The 23,950-nt window shown below is 44.9% G+C and overlaps 1 protein-coding gene across 1 annotated transcript in view; it reads right to left on the bottom strand.

Annotated features, from left to right (window-relative positions):
• The window catches only part of FRMPD1 (FERM and PDZ domain containing 1), a 360,497-nt gene that overhangs the window by 73,397 nt on the left and 263,150 nt on the right, over window positions 1-23,950 (bottom strand). Inside the window, 2 exon segments of the mRNA XM_030194418.1 lie at window positions 17,147-17,329; window positions 17,425-17,520. Coding sequence (XP_030050278.1) covers window positions 17,147-17,329; window positions 17,425-17,520 — 279 coding nt within the window.

The raw sequence follows: 23,950 nt of genomic DNA, 5'->3' as shown, positions 1-23,950 counted from the left end.
ATTTTATTGAATTTTGTATTATTTTTATTTTTGTGAATGTTCTTAGTTAGTTGGGTGTGATCCTGGTTACATAAGAACCTTCTTATGTTCTTTTGAGAACACTATGTTTTTGCCTGGATCACTGTGAATATTTTATTTAATGTTATGATTTAATAGTTTTATGTTGTATTTTATATATATTTACATTTAAATTTTAAATGTCTTTGCAGTTGCCCCTGACACAGCCCAATTTTAGGGCAAAACGTGATTCACATCAGGCTTTCTGTAAGATTGAAGCTGCATGAATAAAGTGTCATCCATAATAAGATGTGTAATCTGCTTCTTTTTAGACTGCTTAGTGCTGCTTTCAGACTAGAGTTTCCTCTTATATTCATCTTCCAGTGATGTACAGTACTCATAGCAACAGAATCATCACCATAAACGACCTGCATGTGGCAGTGAATTTCATTGGAAGTACTCCTTCAACAATCAGAAATTCTAATCATAGCAAGTTGCTTAAATTGCACCAATGAGTGCTCACTGCATGCTTTCATTTCATAATCAGTAGTAAAACAGCCTCTTCATATAGACACTTCCCATGAATTAGGTGAAAGAAGAGATTTCAAAGAACAACTGAACAAATGTAGAGTGTCAGTACTGCCATCTGTTGATGAATTATGGAAGTGGAGGCATTACTTTTCATTCAACCCTCAAATATTTTGGTCCTTCCAAGCTCTGTCTAAGACTCATCTCCTTGCCACCTGCACATAGTGCAGTTTTACACATGTGAATATAGTCTTTCTAAAATCAGGCTTTCTACATGTATCTGAGATACAGTATATATGTAATTGCCAGCACTTACACGTGTAAATCATGAATACAGTTTCTAAAATAAACACTATTGTATATAGTAGTAAAAATAACTTCAGTAAGGTAAGGATGCATTAACAGACCACATAAAAGAAGAAAAGAAAAATGTTTAAACAGTACTTGTTTTTGTCCTGTAAGTTTTCGCTCACTGTTTTGGACCAAGTTCAATCAAAACTGGCCTTTATAAAGCTTCAGCACCATGAGCCTTCATTTGTAATTATGTGAGACTACTTTTGTTGTCTCCCAACATATTCCAGAAATTGTAGTGATATTCCATGTCCAAGGGTCACAAACGGCATTTTCCTTTAGAGCCTCATACTGAGTCCAGGCACTATTTCCTTCATCCAGTGGCTGAGAGTACTTCCTTCCAGGGGTTATTAGCACCAAATCCATAGCATCCCCACCCCTAGTTGACCAGGAGGACAATATCAAGAATCAAACCCAAGCCATCTATATCATAGTGTGCAGCACTACCACTGTGTCACTGATGAATACAAAAGTCTGTATCTAAGTTGTATTCCCTATGAGATGTTTAATTCCATATTATTGTAAGAATCAAAATCAAATAACCCAAAACATAAAAAGACTTTTGAAATGTCAAATGTATTCTATTCATTCTCGACGATGAGATGCTATATGTTAGAACTCAGCAGAGGGCAGCCCTGCATTAAGACTGACCTCTGTTCTTGTCCATATACTTAGCTTCCAAGACAGTGAGCACTCATTTAACTGGCATGTCAAGCTGCATACAGAAGCACTAGCATCTTCCCTCACAACATTAATAAATCAATTATTATTGAAGAGAGGAAATATAGAGAGACATGATCTCATTGTCTGGACCTTTGAAGGTGTCAGAGTACATTTATTTGAAGCAAAAGTTGATAAATGGGTGTTGGCAATAATTCAACTGAATTGCATTCAGCATATTGAGAAATATTTAATTCTCATTTTATCAGAGTTGATTCTAACTACATGCTAAATGAGGTATGGAGATGTGTAATTTAATTAGGTATAGTCATAAGGAAAGGGCAGCTGTTACATCCATCACCAGCTTACTAAACTGGGGTGGTGGAAAGATACAGAAATTGTCTCGGTTATATTGGGCACCACTGGATTGATTAAAAAGAATTTCCAAGCCCATCTTGATATGTTATTGCTATATTCTAACCTTTTGATATATTCTATCATGGTTTGTTGCTTGAGAGGATGAAATCATTGAGTATCACTGATAAAGTCCTGGAGTGTTGTACTTTTCTATCTCATTGGGTTTATGAGTACAACAGGGTATGAAACTCTCTACATGGAAAGAACTTGGTTTGGGAATTCACAAGGACTCTGCACAATCCTCTGTCTTGTCTAATATTTACATGTATCCCCTCTGTAGACTTCTAGCATGTCTAGGTGTACAGTACTGATGACTTACAATTCTTTTTTCTAACAGTGGAGACTCTGATGCCATGATTTTTTAACTCTATGCTTGTGTTCCATTAAAACATGGATGACAGTTAATAGACAAACTGAACATGACAAAAACACAGATTTTGCTACTGTCAGGGTTAGCTTTTGTATCTTTTCCATCAAAAGTTAATATTGATGGAGTGGAGATTTCTATTCTTAAAGAAGTATTATACTTTGGATTCCTCTTTGTCCTTACATGCTCAATTATGATGTACGATTCAGGAATGTTTTTTTAAAGAAAGTTATCAGAAGGGTATCATCAGACAACTTTAGGACAATCATAATGCTTCATTTGACAACTGCAATTCTTTATATTTAGGTCTACCTGCATATTTACTATGTGCTCTGCAGGTACATGCCCTCTAGTCCTAGTATTTTACGCTTTCCAAAAATACTAGGACTAGAGGGCATGTGATGAAGCTACAATGTAGTAAATTTAAAACGAATCGGAGTAACTTTTTCTTCACTCAACGTGTAATTAAACTCTGGAATTCATTGCCAGAGTATGTGGTAAAGGCGGTTAGCTTAGCGGAGTTTTAAAAAGGTTTGGACGGCTTCCTAAAGGAAAAGTCCATAGACCATTATTAAAATGGACTTGGGGAAAATCCACTGCTTATTTCTGGGATAAGCAGCATAAAATGTATTGTACATTTTTGCGATCTTGCCAGGTATTTGTGACCTGGATTGGCCACTGTTGGAAACAGGATGCTGGGCTTGATGGACCTTTGGTCTTTCCCAGTATGGCAATACTTATGAACTATGTAGGTAGCACAAAATGCAGCAGCACAATTACTGTCTGGAGGACTTATGAGACTTGATTAAAATATTTTAAAAGTTGCATTAGCTACCTATATTGTGGTATGTCCAGTTTAAAGTACTCTACCAACTGCAAAAAATTCCCACATTGATGTAGTGACTGTATATTTAAGAAGATTTTTAACAAATAATTTTTATTGTAGAAAGTGTCATATGTTTTCTAAAGGACAATCACAGACCCGCTAGTCTTACACTTTGTCCAAGGCATATACTCATCGAACTTTTCTATATATCTTTTTTCTTTTGTGCCAACAAAATCAATGTGCCCATTTGAAATATAAAATAAGTACTTCTTTAGTCACACAGATCTGGGTCCTGACAGGGACCATGTTTCGCCATAGCTTTATCAAGGTACCCCACTTACTGCTTATTGCAAACGTCCCTAAAAACAGTTAGAAGCAGAAATAGCCTGAAATAGTATCCACAGCATCCTCCAAACACTGCTGAACTTTGCCACGGTTTGCCACTGACGTTTAGCGGTGTTTGGAGGACGCTGTGGATACTATTTCTGTTGAGCCAATGTGTAGGACCTCTCCTGTGACTGACTCTCTAATGTATTGACAGGCTGGGCTAAGGCTGGCACAAGCACCCTGTAAGCCTGTATAGACTGCGAATGCAGTAGCCCTGAAAGCTCCTCTTTGAGCATAGCCCGGATTTCCTCCTAAAGAGTAGGCATCAGTACTGGCTGAGAAAGCAGTGTGGACGCAGCCTGAGGTATAGCCTGTGCTGGCATAGGAGTTCTCGAGACCTCGAAGGCTCTCAATGAGAAATAAGTTGGAGAGAAGGAGGGTGGTGGCTATGACATAGACACTTATCATGCATTGAGAACACTGATGCAGAGGAGGTGTGCGCAGAGTGCCTGGAGGGAGAACGATGGTGATGCTTCTTAGGCTTTTTGTGCTGCAGGTCCCTCGATGCACATAGCACCAATGACGAGGACGTTGAGTCCTTACATGTATGAATCCAATGTTGGAAAATCTTGATGTTGCTTTGATGAACCTGATGGTAATGCCAACACTGATGCAGGTTTCGCGTTGAGTGCTGAATCACATGCCATGCTCAATGTAGATGTCAATGTCGATGCAGAACCAAAACGTTTTTCTCGCTGGACTCTTCAGGCTTCAAGGGTCCTCATTTGCATGCACAGGCAGAGGCTATACTGTATGTCTCGGTGCTCCAGACCCAAGCACTGAACACACCAGTTGTGGGGGTCTATGCCTGAAACTGTACTACTGCACCAAGTACACTTCTTAAAGCCATTCAGCACCTTTGTTGGCATGGAAGGAAAAACAGTCAATACAAGGTCAAAAGGCTCTATGGCCCCGGGACCTCGAGTAGTCGCATATCTGAAAATGGTCAATGTGTCCTGGGCAAAAGATGGGCGCAGAGGCCCCAAAAGGCCAAAAGTTGAAAAATGAAAAAGAGCTGAAAAAAATGAATACATTTAACAAGTTAACATACAAAAAAGGAAAAATATGAAGAAAAATATATATTCCGAAAATGAGAAGGCATCAAAAAGGGAAACAGTTTAACGCTCTTCACCCAAGCATATGGTTAAAGACTGCAAAGCAGCCATCAAGTGTATGGAGTGCAGTAGTGACCACCATGTCAGAGTCTTACACTATGACAAGAGTAAGCCTCCAAACTGTACACAAGTGTGCGAAGGAGGTCACAGTAACAAGTCTTGCACCAAGATTTGAGTAGCTAAGGTATAACCAAAAGAGCAACCAGAAAAGGCAGTAAGATATATATCATCATAGATGAACACAGTAATAAGTCCCTGGCAAGGACAGAATTCTTTGACATCAAGAAGCTCATTATCCCTACAGCCTCACGACTTGTAAATGGAGGACAAGGAGGATGGGGAGAACAGCAAATGGATATGTGATAGAAGCAATGGTTGGTAGCAACAAGACCCATCTACCAACTCTTATTGAATATAATCAGATACCTGATAACCGAGAAGAAATTCCTACATCAGAAATTACTCAACACCGTTGTCATCTCCAACCTGTAGCGGAGTATCTGAAGCCTTTGGGCTCAAATGCCAAGATCTTAGTTTTGTTGGGAAGAGATGCTCCAACACTGATCAGAGTTCGTGGGTCACATGCAGGTCTGCTTGACGCCCCATATGCCTAACGACTCACTCTGGGATGGGTGACAGTAGGTGATGTCTGCCTTAACAGAGTGAGGAGACCAAGTGTAGATGTCTACAAAACATGCCTCTTGGAAAATGAGCACACCGCCTTGTTCAAGCCTTTTCATAACCATCTGCACATGAAGGAGGTTTACAGCTGGTAAGAACGAGACCCTGGCTCAACCATTTGCCAGGTCACCTCTCTACCAGATTTAGGAGAACATCTGGGGAACTCGGTGTTCCAAGTCATCACGGATGATGACAAACCAACTCTTTCAGTAGAAGACAGAGAGTTCTTGAGAATCATGGATAAGGAATTCTAGTAAGATGAGTCCAACAGTTGGATGGCTCCACTACCATTCCAAACACCCAGATCATGACTACCTAACATCAGAGAGCAAGCTCTCTCTCGTTTCACTTCATTGCAACAGACTCTGAGAAGGAAACCATAGAAAAAACAACACTTTACAACATTCATGCAGAACATGCTGGATAATGGCCACGTAGAGCCAGCTCCACCATTAAAAGACAATGAGGAATGTTGGCACTTACCTACACACTTACCTACCTTTGGTTTGTATCACCCACAAAAACTAGGCCAGATCATGATTGGCTTTGATTCCAATGCTCAATTTCAAGGAATCTCACTCAACAATGTGCTGCTTTTTGGGCCTGTCTTGATTAACAGCCTATTAGGAGTCTTGATATGCTCAAGAAAGGACCCTATTGTCATAAAAGCAGATAATCAGCAAATGTTCTACTGTTTTGTTTTAAACCCAGACTACAGAAATTACTTGAGATTCCTGTGGTACTGTGACAATGACATCAATCAGGAAATTGTGGAATAGAGAATGATAGTTCATGTCTTTGGTAACAGTCCATCACCTGCAGTAGCAACCTATATGCTTATAAGGACAGTCCAAGAGGGAGAAAAAGAATATCCTGCTTATTTTCGAAGGAGAAGGGCAGCCATCTTCCGACACAAATCGGGAGATGGCCGGCTTTCTCCTAAAGCCGGCCAAATCGGTATAATCGAAAGCCGATTTTGCCCGGCTTCAACTGCTTTCTGTCGCAGGGCTGGCCAAAGTTCAAGGGGGCGTGTCGGCAGGGTAGCGAAGGCGGGACGGGGCGTGGTTAAGAGATAGCCAGCCTCGGCCGATAATGGAAAAAAGAAGGCCGGCCCTGACGACAATTTGGCCGACTTTACTTGGTCTCTTTTTGTTCACGACCAAGCCTTGAAAAGGTGTCCAAACTGACCAGATGACCACCAGAGGGAATCGGGGATCATCTCTCCTTTCTCCCCCAGTGGTCACCAACCCTTTCCCACCCAAAAAAAAATTAAAAAACATTTTTTTTCCAGCCTCAAATGTCATATCCAGCTCCATGACAGCACTATGCAAGCCCCTGGAGCAGTTTTTAGTGGGTGCAGTGCACTTCAGGCATGCGGACCAAGGCCCATCCCCCCCCACCTGTTACACTTGTGGTGGTAAATGGGAGCCCTCCAAAACCCATCCGAAACCCCTTCATCCCAAAGGGCTATGGTAGTGGTGTACAGTTGTAGGGAATGGATTTTGGGGGGGAGGGGGATGGGGGGCTCAGCGCCCAAGGTAAGGGAGCTATGCACGTGGGATCATTTTGTGAAGTCCACTGCAGTGCTCCCTAGGGTGCCCGGTTGATGTCCTGGCATGTGAGGGGGACCAGTGCACTACAAATGCTGGCTCCTCCCACAACCAAATGCCTTGGATTTGGCCGGGTTTGAGATGGCCACCATTAGTTTCCAAAATCGGCGAAAACCAATGGCAGCCATCTCTAATGCCGGCAATCTCTAAGAGCAACCCAAATGTTGAGATTTGGCCGGCTCCAACTGTATTATCGAAATGAAAGATGGCCGGCCATCTTGTTTCGATAATACGGTCGGGTACCCCGCTTAACGGGGCCGTCATTAGAGATGGCCACCCTTATAGATGGCTGGCCCCGTTCGATTATGCCCCTCTATGGCACCAATACCAGATTCTTCATTGAGAGAGACTTTTTTGTCGACGATGGTTTGAAGTCCTTACCTACTGAAGGAGATGCCATTGACTTGCTAAAGAGAACACAAGCAATGCTGACAGAGGCCAATCTAAGACTTCATAAAATCGCCTCCAATAGTCCAGAAGTAATGAGAGCATTTCCTGCAGATGATCATGCAAATGATTTAAAAGATCTAGATCTAAGAGTAGACACCCCTCCACTTCAGAGATGCCTTGGATTACATTGAGATCTAAAGAGAGACATTTTCACCATTCAAATGTCCACCTAAGAGAAACCATATACAGTGGGGGAAATAAGTATTTGATCCCTTGCTGATTTTGTAAGTTTGCCCACTGACAAAGACATGAGCAGCCCATAATTGAAGGGTAGGTTATTGGTAACAGTGAGAGATAGCACATCACAAATTAAATCCGGAAAATCACATTGTGGAAAGTATATGAATTTATTTGCATTCTGCAGAGGGAAATAAGTATTTGATCCCCCACCAACCAGTAAGAGATCTGGCCCCTACAGACCAGGTAGATGCTCCAAATCAACTCGTTACCTGCATGACAGACAGCTGTCGGCAATGGTCACCTGTATGAAAGACACCTGTCCACAGACTCAGTGAATCAGTCAGACTCTAACCTCTACAAAATGGCCAAGAGCAAGGAGCTGTCTAAGGATGTCAGGGACAAGATCATACACCTGCACAAGGCTGGAATGGGCTACAAAACCATCAGTAAGACGCTGGGCGAGAAGGAGACAACTGTTGGTGCCATAGTAAGAAAATGGAAGAAGTACAAAATGACTGTCAATCGACAAAGATCTGGGGCTCCACACAAAATCTCACCTCGTGGGGTATCCTTGATCATGAGGAAGGTTAGAAATCAGCCTACAACTACAAGGGGGGAACTTGTCAATGATCTCAAGGCAGCTGGGACCACTGTCACCACGAAAACCATTGGTAACACATTACGACATAACGGATTGCAATCCTGCAGTGCCCGCAAGGTCCCCCTGCTCCGGAAGGCACATGTGACGGCCCGTCTGAAGTTTGCCAGTGAACACCTGGATGATGCCGAGAGTGATTGGGAGAAGGTACTGTGGTCAGATGAGACAAAAATTGAGCTCTTTGGCATGAACTCAACTCGCCGTGTTTGGAGGAAGAGAAATGCTGCCTATGACCCAAAGAACACCGTCCCCACTGTCAAGCATGGAGGCGGAAATGTTATGTTTTGGGGGTGTTTCTCTGCTAAGGGCACAGGACTACTTCACCGCATCAATGGGAGAATGGATGGGGCCATGTACCATACAATTCTGAGTGACAACCTCCTTCCCTCCGCCAGGGCCTTAAAAATGAGTCATGGCTGGGTCTTCCAGCACGACAATGACCCAAAACATACAGCCAAGGCAACAAAGGAGTGGCTCAGGAAGAAGCACATTAGGGTCATGGAGTGGCCTAGCCAGTCACCAGACCTTAATCCCATTGAAAACTTATGGAGGGAGCTGAAGCTGCGAGTTGCCAAGCGACAGCCCAGAACTCTTAATGATTTAGAGATGATCTGCAAAGAGGAGTGGACCAAAATTCCTCCTGACATGTGTGCAAACCTCATCATCAACTACAGAAGACGTCTGACCGCTGTGCTTGCCAACAAGGGTTTTGCCACCAAGTATTAGGTCTTGTTTGCCAGAGGGATCAAATACTTATTTCCCTCTGCAGAATGCAAATAAATTCATATACTTTCCACAATGTGATTTTCCGGATTTAATTTGTGATGTGCTATCTCTCACTGTTACCAATAACCTACCCTTCAATTATGGGCTGCTCATGTCTTTGTCAGTGGGCAAACTTACAAAATCAGCAAGGGATCAAATACTTATTTCCCCCACTGTACATACAGAGGTGTCTTGTCTACAGTCAATACTCTGTATGATCCACTGGGGTTTGTGGCTCCAGTCACCATCCAAGGGAGATCCCTACTGAGGGAGCTTCCCCAAAGTATTGATGAGTAAGGTGTTCCACTACTATCAGAAATGCCACAAGAATGGGAGAAATGGAAAGATTCTCTAAAGATGAACAACTGCACATCCCATGCAGAACTACAGATTACAACTTAGCACCACCTGGGAACTTCAACACAAGACTTCCCTGGAAGACAATGAATTTCATCAGCAGAGCCATCACTGCACCAGTGATCCACACCACAAAGAGATGAGGACACCGTGGATCCTTATCCACTCCAGAGACTGAAAGACTTTCCTCTCTCTTTTGTGTTGTCTGTGTCTTGTTTCAGCTCCTGTGAGGCTGCAAGAGAGAAGTCGCCAGAGCAACAGTGAACAGGAGACAAGCAAGAAGTTGCCAAGTTTAAGATCCAGATATTAATGGATTTTTGCATGCTTATAATGTTTATTTTTAAGGAGATAAATAGTAGGCAGGGAATGTCTACCCTCATATTCATGGAGGCAGGGTGCATGGTTATGTATATTTAATATGAGTATTATCTGTATTCAATTGCATTGTCTGTGTAATAGATAGCACTGTGTATTAGGACTGCCTTTCCTATACTTTGCAGTATCCTGGGTTTGACTTCTTGTCAGCTTTCCCTATTGGCTGTTAACTCTGAGCTAGGACCAGCTGTGGGCTGTGTGAGAGTCTAGTCTTGCTACCATGCTTTTGTGATCAGCAGCTGTTCTAGGGGCTAATACTTCCTTAATTTACATCAAGATTTTTCACCACCTCCCCAAGTCATTCCCCTTTTATTCACCCTGAGTTTCTCCCCCTTATTCTCCTTTGAATGTTACAGCTTTTCGCTCAGCTAGGCTGCGGTTCTGGCTATCTCCTTCCCTCTGGGATGGCTAGATACAGACTCTATGTGCAGAAGGAAACAATTCTCTTCTAAGCAGCTGAACTGTAAGTTGGATTTTCTTTGTCTATTATGAGTGCTACAATAAAGAAGATCTGCTTAAGAACAACTGAGAGTCTACTGGTAAAGCTTCACCTAGGGATGATTTAAGCTGGCTGTTGAAGCTACTCTATACTTTGCCTAGAACAGTACACTGCTTCTCCTCAGAGAAAAGGAAGTGATAATGCCTCTGTATCTGGTGAGTCCTCATTTAGAGTACTGTGTACAATTCTGGAGAAATGGATCAAAATCATTACTAAGGGCAGCTACTAAAATAGTCAGTGATGTTTGTTATAAAGTGTATGGGGGATAGATAAAGATATCAATATGTATACTTTTGAAACAAATGTGGCACAGAGGAAATATGACAGAAACATTTAAATGCTTCTGTGGCATAAATGCACAGGAGACGAGTCACTTTCCATTTAAAGAAAACTCTGGAATGAGGAGCCATAGGACAAAGGTAAAAGGGGGATAGACTCAGGAGTAACCAAAGAACATACTTCTTTATAGAAGGGTGGTGAATATATGGAACGGACTGTTGGTGAAGAAGGTGGAGACAAAAACTGTATCTGAATTCATGAAAGCTTGGGACAAATACAAAGGATCACTAAGGGAGAGGAAGGGATAGTAGATGGTATGGATGGGCAGACTGGATAAGCCATGTGGTCTTTATCTGCCTTCATTTTCTATATTTCTATGTTACTGTAATCCTTTCCCCCATCCACTAATGAACACACAGTAACCTCTCCTCTGGATCCATTTCTTTACATCCCATTTCCATCTGGTGAGTCCTGTCAAACAAAATGCCCCCCCCCCCCCCCCTTCTGAGGATGGGATTTGCCAGTCACCAACAGTACATGCAGGTAGTCCCTAGAGCACAACATATGGATAAAATCGCATGTGATAGAGAGGCTATGCGACAATTATTAGATTTGCACTACTATCATCCTCTAAATGAGGACCCCACGCACTTCCTCCAGCAACAGGTGGGGATACTGTTGTCAGGTGCATTAGATGATCAATTAATCACTAAAAAAGAATATAATTACTTGTATAATAAGTATACAAAAACACCTGGGATTTATTTTTTACCAAAAGTGCATAAGTCGTTGACGTCCCCCCCGGGTAGACCTATTGTGTCTAGTATCCAATCTATGTTAGAACCTCTTTCGCAGTATTTAAACTTTCATTTGAGTAGTTTAGTTTTACAGCTTCGCTCTTATTTGAGAGATTCCACTCACTTGATTAATATTATGGATGGAATGGATCTTTCTCAATATACTGCGGTTAGACTGGTTACGCTTGATGTTAGAGCGCTATACACAAATATTCTGCAAATATGCGCTAACGACACTGTTAATCATTATTTGCATAAAATGGGGTTACCTACAGCGCAAATTGAATTAATGAAAAAAATGACTACCCTTGTTGTTGATAATAATTATTTTGTATATGATGGTAAATTCTTCTTACAAACTAAGGGAATGGCGATGGGGTCATCTGTAGCCCCAACTATTGCCTGTTTATTTATGGGTTTATTTGAGTCTAGCTTTGTCTTCACCTCCCTTTACTATCAGAAAATACCCATTTGGAAACGCTTTATCGATGATATTTTTTTCATATGGGTGAGAGATGAGGAAGAGCTAGGCTCATTTATTACCTTTTTGAATCAGTGTGATGATAACATCAGTTTTGAGGACCATAACTCAAAGGAATGAATACATTTTTTGGATATTATGATTTCTTTGAAAGATGGCAGACTCAGTACAACGCTGTATAGGAAAGATACTGATCATAGCTCTTTGTTGCATTATAAGAGCTTCCATCCAAAAAACCTAAGAGATGGGATCCCGGTGGGCCAACTGTTGAGGGTCAAAAGACTGTGTTCCGATAATGATGACTATAAACAACAGGCAGCGGTCATCACTAAGCAATTTAAATGTAGACACTACCCGAAACCAGTAATGAAAAAAGCCCTTAGAAGGGTGAAAAATATTCATAGAGATTGGCTTTTGGTTGAGCAAGATAGGGAGTCTGCTGCGTAAAGTGGTAGCTAAATATTGGAATGTATTGGGGATTCATTCGATATTTAAAGAGCCCCCGAAAGTCTCCTATAGAAGAGCTCAAAACTTAGGTGAATTGTTATCAAGAAGCAGATACGCTGCGCCTGGTGAGACATGCACGAGTGGTCATTTTAAGTGTGAAAAATGCATATACTGTAAATACTGTATATGCACAGATCATGTTATCTTGGGGAATAATAGGCGTCACTTCCTGAGGAATCGCACGGACTGTAATTCGAGCAAGGTAGTTTATGGAATATGCTGCCCTTGTGGAAGATGGTATATTGGTTATACCATTAGAAAAATAAAGCTGCGAATAGGGGAACACCTCAGTAATATTAGACTACGCAAAATGGAAGCACCTCTTCTGACCCATTGGGTAGAGGCAGGACATAATGTAGAAGAGTTAAGATTTGTTGCTCTATACCAATCTGTAAGTATTCGAGGTGGTAATGAATCGCAGCTACTACACAGGTTGGAGCAGAAATATATTTTCCTATACAACACGTTGGAGCCGATGGGATTGAATCATGAGATAGAATGGGACCTGGTTAGATGAATTAAATGCTTTTTGAGTACATCATCTCCATGGGGCTCTTTGATTGGTTTAGACATAATTATAAGTGCTTTATATTAGAGCACGAAAATATCTCTGACACATTTGGTTGAGTTGATATACTCTCTGGGGTGGTCGGACTGACTGATTCCTGGCTATGGTATGCTATAAATAGATTCTTGTGTGGTATATTCCTTTTATGGTTTGGGTTAATTTAAAGTGTGAAGTGTATTATGTAGTTATTGGCTTATTCTATATATATACAGAGTAACAGCTCCTGATGACGCCTGTTGAGCAAAACTAAGTGTTTGTGTCAAGCTGAAAATGAAAATGAATGAACTGAGCTGAATATGAAAATCTGAAAATGAGATAAAAGATATTGAATTTGGCTTGGAATAAGCAGTGATATATGTGAACAAGAATAAAGGTACTGAGTTGTGCCAAGAGTTGGAATCAGTTGATGTGAAGAGCTACGTTGGATTTTCTGCTGTGGAACGGGGCGGCCTTAAGACGCTGCTTGAAGATCAAAGGTTTGGACACCATTTGGTGCTCTTACGTGAGACTGTGGCAGATTGGTCTCTGTTTCCTGATTTCGTCTCTTGGACTTGTGTTTTGGATTTTATGGGTAATGAATGTTTGAGTGAGTATGAATGATTATTATGTAGTTTTTTTTATATGATATTATGATGTATATTTGTAGAAGTATAAAATATTGTGTGTTTATATTTTTGAAAATAAAGATATGTCAATCAAACCTATAAATGGCAAGTGACCGACTCACCTGCAAATGCGCAGTAGAGACTTCCCTCTCTGTCCCGCCCCCACGTCAAGACGTGATGACGCCCGTCGGCCTTCCTTCCCAGCCTGTGTGCCCCGCCCTCGCTGACGTTACGTCACACGAGGGCGGGACACAGGCAGAGAAGGAAGGCCGACGGAGCTGATCTGCCTGCGGTTTCGGTGCTGCAAGTTAAATGTAGAACAGAGGGCCCGGGTGGAGGGGGCCGGTGGCGATCTCGGGGGGGGGGGGGGGGACGGTAGCGGCGACCTCGTGGGGGAGGGGCGATAGCAGCGACCTCGGGGGGGAGGGGAAGGCAGGAGAAATGCTCAGAAGGAGGAGGGGGGCCTCGCAGCTGGCTGGGAGGGACGGAGGGGGGTGCCCTTGGAGCTGGGAGGGAATCGGGCCTTGGAGCTGGGTGGAGGGGGCCGGTGGCGGCGACAACAGCGACCTCGGGGGGGGGGGGGGAAGGCAGGAGAAATGCTCAGAAGGAGGAGGGGGGCCTTGGAGCTGCGAGGGAGGGGAGGGACGGAGGGGAGCCTTGGAGCTGGCTTGGACGGGGGGCCTTGGAGCTGGGAGGGGAGGGAATGGGGCCTTGGAGCTAGGAGGGAGGGAGAGACTGGGGGCATTGAAGCTGGCAGGGAAGGAGGGAGGATGCTGGACATGGGAGGTCAGAAGTAGGGGGGGCTTGGAGCTGGGAGGGATGTACAGAGGGGGGCCTTGCAGCTGGCTGGGAGGGACGGAGGGGGGTGCCCTTGGAGCTGGGAGGGAATCGGGCCTTGGAGCTGGGTGGAGGGGGCCGGTGGCGGCGACAACAGCGACCTCGGGGGGGGGAGGGGAAGGCAGGAGAAATGCTCAGAAGGAGGAGGGGGGCCTTGGAGCTGCGAGGGAGGGGAGGGACGGAGGGGGGCCTTGGAGCTGGCTTGGACGGGGGCCTTGGAGCTGGGAGGGGAGGGAATGGGGCCTTGGAGCTAGGAGGGAGGGAGAGACTGGGGGCCTTGAAGCTGGCAGGGAAGGAGGGAGGATGCTGGACATGGGAGGTCAGAAGTAGGGGGGGCTTGGAGCTGGGAGGGATGTACAGAGGGGGGCCTTGCAGCTGGCTGGGAGGGATGGAGGGGGGCCCTTGGAGCTGGGAGGGAATCGGGCCTTGGAGCTGGGAGGGAGGGGCCAGTGGCGACCTCGGGGGGGGAGCGGTAGCGGCGACAGCAGCGACCTCAGGGGGGGGGAGGGGAAGGCAGGATAAATGCTCAGAAGGAGGAGGGGGGCCTTGGAGCTGCAAGGGAGGGAGGGGAGGGACGGAGGGCCTTGGAGCTGGGAGGGGAGGGAATGGGGCCTTGGAGCTAGGGAGGGAGGGAGAGACTGGGGGCCTTGAAGCTGGCAGGGAAGGAGGGAGGATGCTGGACATGGGAGGTCAGAAGTAGGGGGGCCTTGGAGCTGGGAGGGATGTACAGAGGGGGGCCTTGCAGCTGGCTGGGAGGGACGGAGGGGGGGCCCTTGGAGCTGGGAGGGAATCGGGCCTTGGAGCTGGGAGGGAGGGAAGGAGGAAGGGCGGGGAGCCGAGGGGAGGGAGGGAGGGAGTTATACATCAAAATACAGCATACCAATACTTGCCCGTTTTAACGGGCTTAACGGCTAGTTATATATATAAGAGTATATTCTTCTGAATTTTAAATAATGAGTTTTGGGAGAATTTAAAGTGCAAGTTTCCTATTTTATGAATTGTTGCTCTGTTTTTACCTGCCAGCACCACTACATATATGGCCTTAGCCACATTATCAGCCAGCGTATTCTTCTCTCTCAGGCACTCCTTGAATCTTCAGATTGTTCTACCTGAATCTATACTCTTACAATATCTCACTGACCTGCCAACCCGTGTTCAGTTTCAGCTGTGTCACATACCCTTTAATCTCACTGAGGAGAGCATTCAAATCACTTCTCAGTTCAGTGGATCACTCCCTGCTCATCACATTGGGTCCCTTTGTGTTGCTGCCATCATCTGATTCACTACCTCTTTGTTTTCACAACTTGTGTTGCTGCTCTACTGCAATATGCAAGGCATGAAGGAATAGCCTAATGGTTAGTGCAGTGGGATGAGAATCTTGGGAACTGGGTTCAATTCACACTGCAGCTCCTTGTGACCCTGGGTAAGTCACTTAACTCACCATTGCCCCAGATAAAAAAACATAGATTGGGAGCTCGTAATACCTATTTTAATACTACATGGTCACAAATCATTAAACAATTTTACAGAAACATCACTTTAACAGTGACAACAATGCATCTACCCTGTTACCTCCCTTCCCCCTTTCTACCATCTTCTCCATAAAAACCCAAAATCAGACCATTAGACCTTAAAATTATTCCGATCTCTTCCTCGCCCCCCAAGTTTACAACTTCCTTTGTCCTTCAGCATGCTAGAGTGAGCATCACCAGGTCTGAGGAGTTCATAAAACATTGTCCCTTCCTTCCTTATTCCCCCTTTCTTGCCCCTACTCCTCCGCTTTGAGAGATGTATCAAATTATCATGGGAGCAATTTAAATGCATAAATAATGCTGAATCAGTACAGCATTAACTAATAGTCCAGTCATAAAACAGGATCCCTACAATACTACTGTAAGTTACATAAACCACTAAAAAATTAAAAAATAAACCATACCAGTAATCCAAAAAAGAGTAGATACAATTATTTGTAAAACTCCATCATTATTCATAACAGTATAGTAGATGCAGAAGCAATCCCTGTGTAATTTGGGTCTGTGCTATGTCTTTGTGGTAGGTGTAATTAGTTCTAAATCTTAACTAGAGACATAAAAATAATTAGTTTAGCAAGAAGAGAATTTGGCCTTTAGCATTTACAACTACAGCTTCTCTCCAGGAAAGCTAGACTCCTAAATTGGCTTTTTTGAAAATTTACTGAATGCCTAACTTTATGCTCAAAGTTTCAGTGAATTACTAAAATTTAGGATCTACAAAAGTTGGTGGCGATAGGTGCTAAATTAAGGAGGGGAAAAGTTAGGTGCTTCGCCTGAGCTAAATTAGATTCTTAAATCTAGGCAAATGAATGCCAGTCTTAAATTTAAGAACATTCCACCCAATATTCAGACCGCGGTCTGCGCTAAACCTGGAAATTCAATGCAGGGCCATTTCCGCTGCCCAGCATTGAATATCTGGTTTAATTTTGGCTGGTCCAACTTTAACCAGCCAAGCTGATATTCAGCACTGGCCAGTTAAATTCAGACCAGCCAAAGTTATTCTACCTATTCTGATGGTCAAACATGGTTGCCAAACTTGGCTGGTCTGCCTTTAAAAATCGGTGTATAGCCGGTTATATCGAGCAATATAACTGACTATCTTTAAGCTACTAACTGGTGATATTCAGTGCTGGATAGCCGCCTAAGTGTCGTTTTAGCAGCCATTTTTTAAAAAAATATCGGGCGGATAGTTTTTAAGCTCCTAAATTTAGATGAATTTTCAGCTGAAAACAAGGAAAAAATGTAGGCATCTACAGTATGTTTAGGAGGTCAGCTTTTTTTTGAAAATTGGTCTCAATGCCTTTAGGTGCTACTTACTTTCACATCCTGCAGGTAAACCTTCATCATGCTCACTTTCTCTGATTCCGTACTCAGCTCTACTCTGCTGATGTTGGAGAACTCTGCCAGAGTGGTCATGATGTTCAATTTGTTGTTCACAATCTGACTAATTCCATACTTGGCTCCGACTAACAAGGCAATATATAACTCCCTGTCCTGTAACTATCACAGGAAAGAAGGATCAGAACAGGTGAAGCAAAACTAAAAATATCACAGAAGTAACAAAAAAATAAAAATAACAAAAATGTTGAACATACCAGCAGAGTTGCATTAAAGATCTTCCCGCCATAAGTTTTAAGTTCTCCAAGAAGTTTTAGATAATTGACACGCACATGTGCTGCTGAACTGAATTGCTTTATTGAAACAAAAGGGTTGTAAAATAAGTGAATAAAATCTAATAGCTAAGAGCATATATGTACAATTTAGCTTGTATATGTGAGAGACGTTGTGGGTGTTTCTAAAAGCTATGTGCATTGTTAAAGAATACACCCGGTCTGCGCCTAATTTAGACGTCGGGATTTACACCAAGTTTAGTTGCGTGGACAGGCACTCAACATATTCTATAAACTGCGTGGAAATTTAGGCTTATTCTATAAAGTATGCCTAAATTAAGGCATACTTTTTAGAATCCACTTCGGTGTTTTTCATTTTGGCACCAATATTTTTAGGTGTAATATATAGAATCTAGCCCTAAGTACTGAATATTACACTTAGAGCCCCTTTTACAAAGGTACACCAGCGCTTTTAGCGTGTGCTAAAAATTAATATGTGCTAAATGCTATGATACCTATAGGAATATAATGGGCATCTTAATGTCTAGCGTATGCTAATTTTTAGCATGCGATAAAAACGCTAGCACGCCTTTGTGAAAGACCTCCTTAACCAGCTATGTTTTTACCGATTCTGTATACCTGGAAATTCAATGCTGGAGCCCGGACATGGCCTGTCATTGAATTTCTGGGTATAACGATGGCGGCAATCAGTAAAGTGCTGATCACAGCCAGATGAATATCAAGACCATGTTGGTAATACCCTGATAATTTCATGGAAATGTAAGTAAACCCATGGCTTAATATTTAGAGCTGGTTATCTGGATAGCAGCCCTTGCTTCCAGATAACTGGCACTCACCAGGGCCGGTCAGTGATTTTCCATCATCTGTGATGGCTTTGGTGCTAGCTGAGAAGTGCCAGAGCTTAAAGCTAACCGAGTACCGTTGAAATTCAGTGCTGGTACCTGGACAAGTTAGGACAGCAAAATAGCCAGATAACTTCCAGCTCTGCCTTACCTGTACCTCTGGCACTACCCAGATAGTGCTGAGGTGGTCAGAGATGGTTGAAAAATCACTAACTGGATTCAGTAAGCACTAGTTATCAAAGTAGCAGGTGCTATGCAACCAGGTAACTAGTTTTGAATATCAGACGGTAAGTTAGTTATCCTGAACTGTCTAGATGGTTACTGGGGTACATCAGCAGTACCTGGATAACTTTTAGCTGCTGCTTTATTCCTGGATATTCAGCACCAGTACCTGGGTATGGCCCTGAGCATACTATCCGATTATAACTTTAAACACTGTAGTCAGCAACTTAATTCATATATAGTGAAGATACATATCTGTAGCAGGTATTCTCCAAGGACAGCAGGCTGATTATTCTCACATGTGGGTCCACGTTGGTCCAGGAAACCAGGGATTTTGCCAGCAAAATATTAAAAAACTTTTTCCAGAGTCTTCCAGCGCGCGTGAAGTGCGCACCACGCATGCGTGGCCGTCTTCCCGCCCGTCGCATGAGCAATCCCACTCAGTTTAATCAAAAAGCAAATAAACACCAAAACAACAACTCCAATGGGGAGGTGGGCGGGGGTTTGTGAGAACAATCAGCCTGCTGTCCTCGGAGAATACCTGCTACAGGTATGTATCTTCATTTTCTCCAAGGACAAGCAGGCTGATTGTTCTCACATGTGGGGTATCCCTAGCACCCAGGCTCATTCAAAACAATGAACATTGGTCAATTGGGCCTCGCAACAGCGAGGATATAAGATAGATTGAACTGAAAACATAAACAACTAACTGAGAGTGCAGCTGGAACAGAAGAAAAATGGGTCTAGGGCGGTGGAGTTGGATTCTAAACCCCGAACAGATTCTGCAGCACCGACTACCCAAACCAACTGTCGCAACGGGTATCCTGCTGGAGGCAGTAGTGAGATGTGAATGTATGGACTGATGACCACGTTGCAGCCTTGCAAAAATCCTCAATGGAGGCTGACTTTAAGTGAGCCACTGATGCAGCCATGGCTCTAAAATTATGAGCCGTGACATGGCCCTCCAGAGTCATCCCAGCTTGGGCGTAAGTGAAGGATATGCAATCTGCTAGCCAATTGGAGATTGTGCATTTTCCGATGGCGACTCCCCTCCTGTTGGGATCAAAAGAGACAAACAACTGGGCGGACTGTCTAAAGGGCTTTGTTCGCTCCACGTAAAAGGCCAATGCTCTCTTGGTCCAAAGCGTGCAAACTGCTTTCGCCAGGGCAGGTATGAGGACGGGGAAAGAATGTTGGCAAGACAATTGACTGGTTCAGATGGAACTCCGACACCACCTTTGGCAGGGTGCGTGCAGAGGACTATTCTGTTGTGATGAAACTTGATATAAGGTGCATGCACTACCAAGGCTTGAAGCTCACTGACTCTACGAGCTGAAGTAACAGCCACCAAGAAAACGACCTTCCAAGTCAATTACTTCAGATGGCAGGAATTCAGTGGCTGAAAAGGAGCTTTCATCAGCTGGGTGTGAACGACGTTGAGATCCCATGACACTGGTGGAGGTTTGATAGAGGGCTTTGACAAAAGCAAACCTCCCATGAAGCGAACAACTAAAGGCTGTCCAGAGATAGGCTTACCCTCTACACGGCGGTGATAAGCACTAATCGCACTAAGGTGAACCCTTACGGAGTTGGTCTTGAGACCAGATTCTGACAAGTGTAGAAGGAATTCCAGCAGGGTCTGTGTAGGACAAGAAAGAGGATCTAGGACCTTGCTGTCACACCAGATGGCAAACCTCCTCTATTTGAAAGAGTAACACCTCTTTGTAGAATCTTTCCTGGAAGCAAGAAAAACTTGGGTGACACCCTCTGAAAGACCCAAGGAGGTGAATTCTAAGCTCTCAGCATCCAGGCCGTGAGAGCCAGAGACTGGAGGTTGGGATGTAGAAGTGACCCCTCATTCTGAGTAATTAGACTTGGAAAACACTCCAATCTCCACGGTTCTTCAGAGGACAACTCCAGAAGAAGAGGGAACCAAATCTGATGCAGCCAGAAGGGAGCAATCAGGATCATGGTTCCACAGTCTTGCTTGAATTTCAGCAAAGTCTTCCCTACTAGAGGTATGGGAGGATACTCATAGAGAAGGCCTGTCCCCCAATGCAGGAGAAAGGCATCTGATGCTAGACTGTCATGGGCCTGAAGCCTGGAACAGAACTGAGGGACCTTGTGATTGATCTGAGTGGCAAAAAGATCCACCGAGGGGGTGCCCCACGCTTGGAAGATCTTGCGGACTATGCTCATGTTTAGAGACCACTCGTGAGGTTGCATTATCCTGCTCAGTCTGTCGGCCAGACTGTTGTTTACACCTGCCAGATAAGTGGCTTGGAGAAACATGCCGTGACGGCGTGCCCAAAGCCACATCTGGACGGCTTCCTGACACAGAGGGTGAGATCTGGTGCCCCCCTGCTTGTTGGTGTAGTACATGGCAACCTGATTGTCTGTCTGAATTAAGATGACTTGGTTGGACAGCCAATCTCTGAAAGCCTTTAGAGCATTCCAGATCGCTCTTAATTCCAGGAGGTTGATCTGCAGACCTCTTTCCTGAAAGGACCAAGCTCCCTGAGTGTGGAGCCCATCTACATGAGCTCCCCATCCCAGGAGAGATGCATCCATCGTCAGCACTTTCTGTGACTGAGGAACTTGGAATGGTCGCCCCATGGTCAAATTGGATCGAATCGTCCACCACTGAAGAGAATTCTGAAAACTGGTGGGCAGCTGGACTACATCTTTTAGATCCCCCGCAGCTTGAAACCACTGGGAAGCTAGGGTCCATTGAGCTGATCTCATATGGAGATGTGCCATGGGAGTTACATGAAATGTAGAGGCCATGTGCCTCAGAAGTCTCAACATCTGCCGAGCCATGACCTGCTGGGACGCTCGAACCATGGACACCAGGGACAGAAGGTTGTCCGCCCTTGCCTCAGGAAGGTAAGCTCAAGCTGTCTGAGTGTTCAACAGGGCTCCAATGAATTCCAATTTTTGGACTGGGGTGAGATGGGACTTGGGATAATTTATGATGAACCCCAGTAGCTCTAGCACCCGAATAGTCATTCGTATTGACTCCAGAGCATCCTCCTCCAAGGTGCTCTTCACCAGCCAATCGTCGAGATAAGGAAACACATGCACTCCCAGTCTGCGTAGCGATGCTGCGACTACAGCTAGGCACTTGGTAAACACTCCGGGCGCAGACGCCAGGCCAAAAGGCAGTACATGGTACTGAAAGTGCTGTGTTCCTAGATGAAATTGAAGATACTTCCTGTGAGCTGGGAATATTGAGATGTGGGTGTAAGCATCCTTTAAGTCCAGAGAGCATAGACAATCATTTTCCTGAATCATGGGAAGAAGGATGCCCAGGGAAACCATCCTGAACTTTTCTCGGACTAGAAATGTGTTCAGGACCCTTAGGTCTAGGTTGGGACGCAACCCCCCTGTTTTCTTTTGCACAAGAAAGTACCTGGAATAGAATCCCAGTCCTTCTTCCCCTGGTGGAATGGGATCGACCGCTTGGGCTTGTAGAAGGGCGGAGAGTTCCTCTGCAAGTACCTGTTTGTGCTCTGAACTGTAAAAATGAGTTCCCGGTGGACAATTTGGAGTTTGGGATTCCAGATTGAGGGTGTATCCTGACCGGACTATTTGAAGAACCCACCAATCAGAGGTTATTAGAGGCCACCTTTGGTGAAAAAATATCAACCTCCCTCTGACCATCAAGTTGTCCGGCATGGACACTTTTTCTGAGGCTATGTTGAACTGGAGCCAGTCAAAAGCCTGTCTCTTGCTTTTGCTGGGGAGCCTCAGAGGCCTTAGGCGCACGCTGTTGACGAGAACGAGCGCGCTGGGACTGAGCCTGGATAGGCTGCCAAGAGGCAGGAGTGTACCTACGCCTAGCATAGGAATAGGGAGCACTCCTCTTCCCTCCAAAAAACCTCCTAGATGAGGAGGTAGTAGCAGAAGACGCCCGCCGGGAGAGATAATCCATAGCATCATTATGTTTTTTGAGCTTTTCAACCAGATCCTCTACTTTCTCACCAAAAAGGTTATCCCCCCAGCAAGGAACATCCGCCATCTGCTGCTGGACCGAATGATCCAGGTCAGAGACGCGCAGCCATGAGAGTCTGCGCATCACTATACCTTGGGCAGCGATTCTGGATGCTACATCAAAAGTGTCGAATGTACCCCTGTCCAGGAATTTTCGACATGCCTTCTGCTGCCTGACCACCTGGCGAAAAGGCTCGGCCTGCTCCTGAGGGAGCGCATCAACCAAGCTAGTTGCCTCACCGAGTTCCGCAAGCGGATGCTCGTGAAGAGCTGGTATGTTTGGATTTTGGCAGCGAGCATAGCGGCCTGATACGCCTTCCTCCCCAAAGAGTCCAAGGTTCTAGATTCTCTGCCTGGGGACGCTGAGGCATAGTCCCTAGTACTCTTGGCCCTTTTGAGAGCGGAGTCCACCACCATGGAATTGTGAGGTAGCTGAGACTTCATCAATCCAGGTTCCCCGTGGATCCGATATTGGGATTCAGTTCTCTTCGGGATCACGGGATTAGACAGAGGGAACGGCCAGTTTTGCATAAGGACTTCCTTGGGTACATTATGTAAAGGAGCCATTGCAGCCTCTCTAGGTGGAGAAGGATAATCCAGGACCTCGAGCATCTCAGCCCTGGGCTCATCCTCAACCTCCATAGGGAAGGAAATAGCTGCAGCCATTTCCCGGACAAATGAGGTAAAGGATAGACTCTCCGGTAGAGACAGTCTCCTTTCTGGTGGAGGCAAAGGTTCATAAGGAATCCCAAAAGACTCGTCAGAAGAAAAGTACCTGGGATCCTCCTCTACCTCCCATGAGCGCTCATCTTCAATATCGAACAAGACATCTCTTAGAGCAGTCCGAAACTGAGCCTGTCTCGACGCCGAGGAATGACGTCCTCCATAGTGGTGACGAGAAGTTGACACCCGCCTGGACTCCGGTGAAGCTTCCTCCACCAACATCGAAGGAGAGTCGACCAGAGTGGCAGCCAACACCGATGCAGGCGGCACCGAGGTCGGGGACCTCACCACAGGCGAAGGGCCAGAGACTGCTGTAGCCGATGGTACAGAAAGTGCAAGCACCCCCGACACCGAAGCAGACTGGCGCAGTAATCCTTTCAAAAACTCTGGAAGCAGGGCCCTGATGCGCTCATCGAGAGCCGCCATTGGACAAGGCTGCGGGGTCGGTAAAGGAGCCAGTGGCAGAATCTGTTGAGGCTCGGGAGCAGGTACCGGGCTGCTAGAATGACGCATCAGCACCTCCTGAATAGAGGGGGAGTGGTCCTCTTGGCACCGACGCTTCTCATGTGCTGAATCCCCCGACGCCCCGGAGCTCCCGGCACCGTGTGTCAAAGGAGAATGATGACAGTGTTTCTTCGCCTTTGCTCGATGCCCATCATCGAGACTCCTCGGTACCGATGATGGAGACATGGAATCCTCACATCTCCTCG

The sequence above is a fragment of the Microcaecilia unicolor genome, chromosome 2 (genome assembly GCF_901765095.1).
Source record: "Microcaecilia unicolor chromosome 2, aMicUni1.1, whole genome shotgun sequence".
NCBI classification, from domain to species: domain Eukaryota; kingdom Metazoa; phylum Chordata; class Amphibia; order Gymnophiona; family Siphonopidae; genus Microcaecilia; species Microcaecilia unicolor.
Note: the sequence above shows the minus strand (reverse complement) of the source record. Positions and strands in the feature narration are given on the sequence as shown.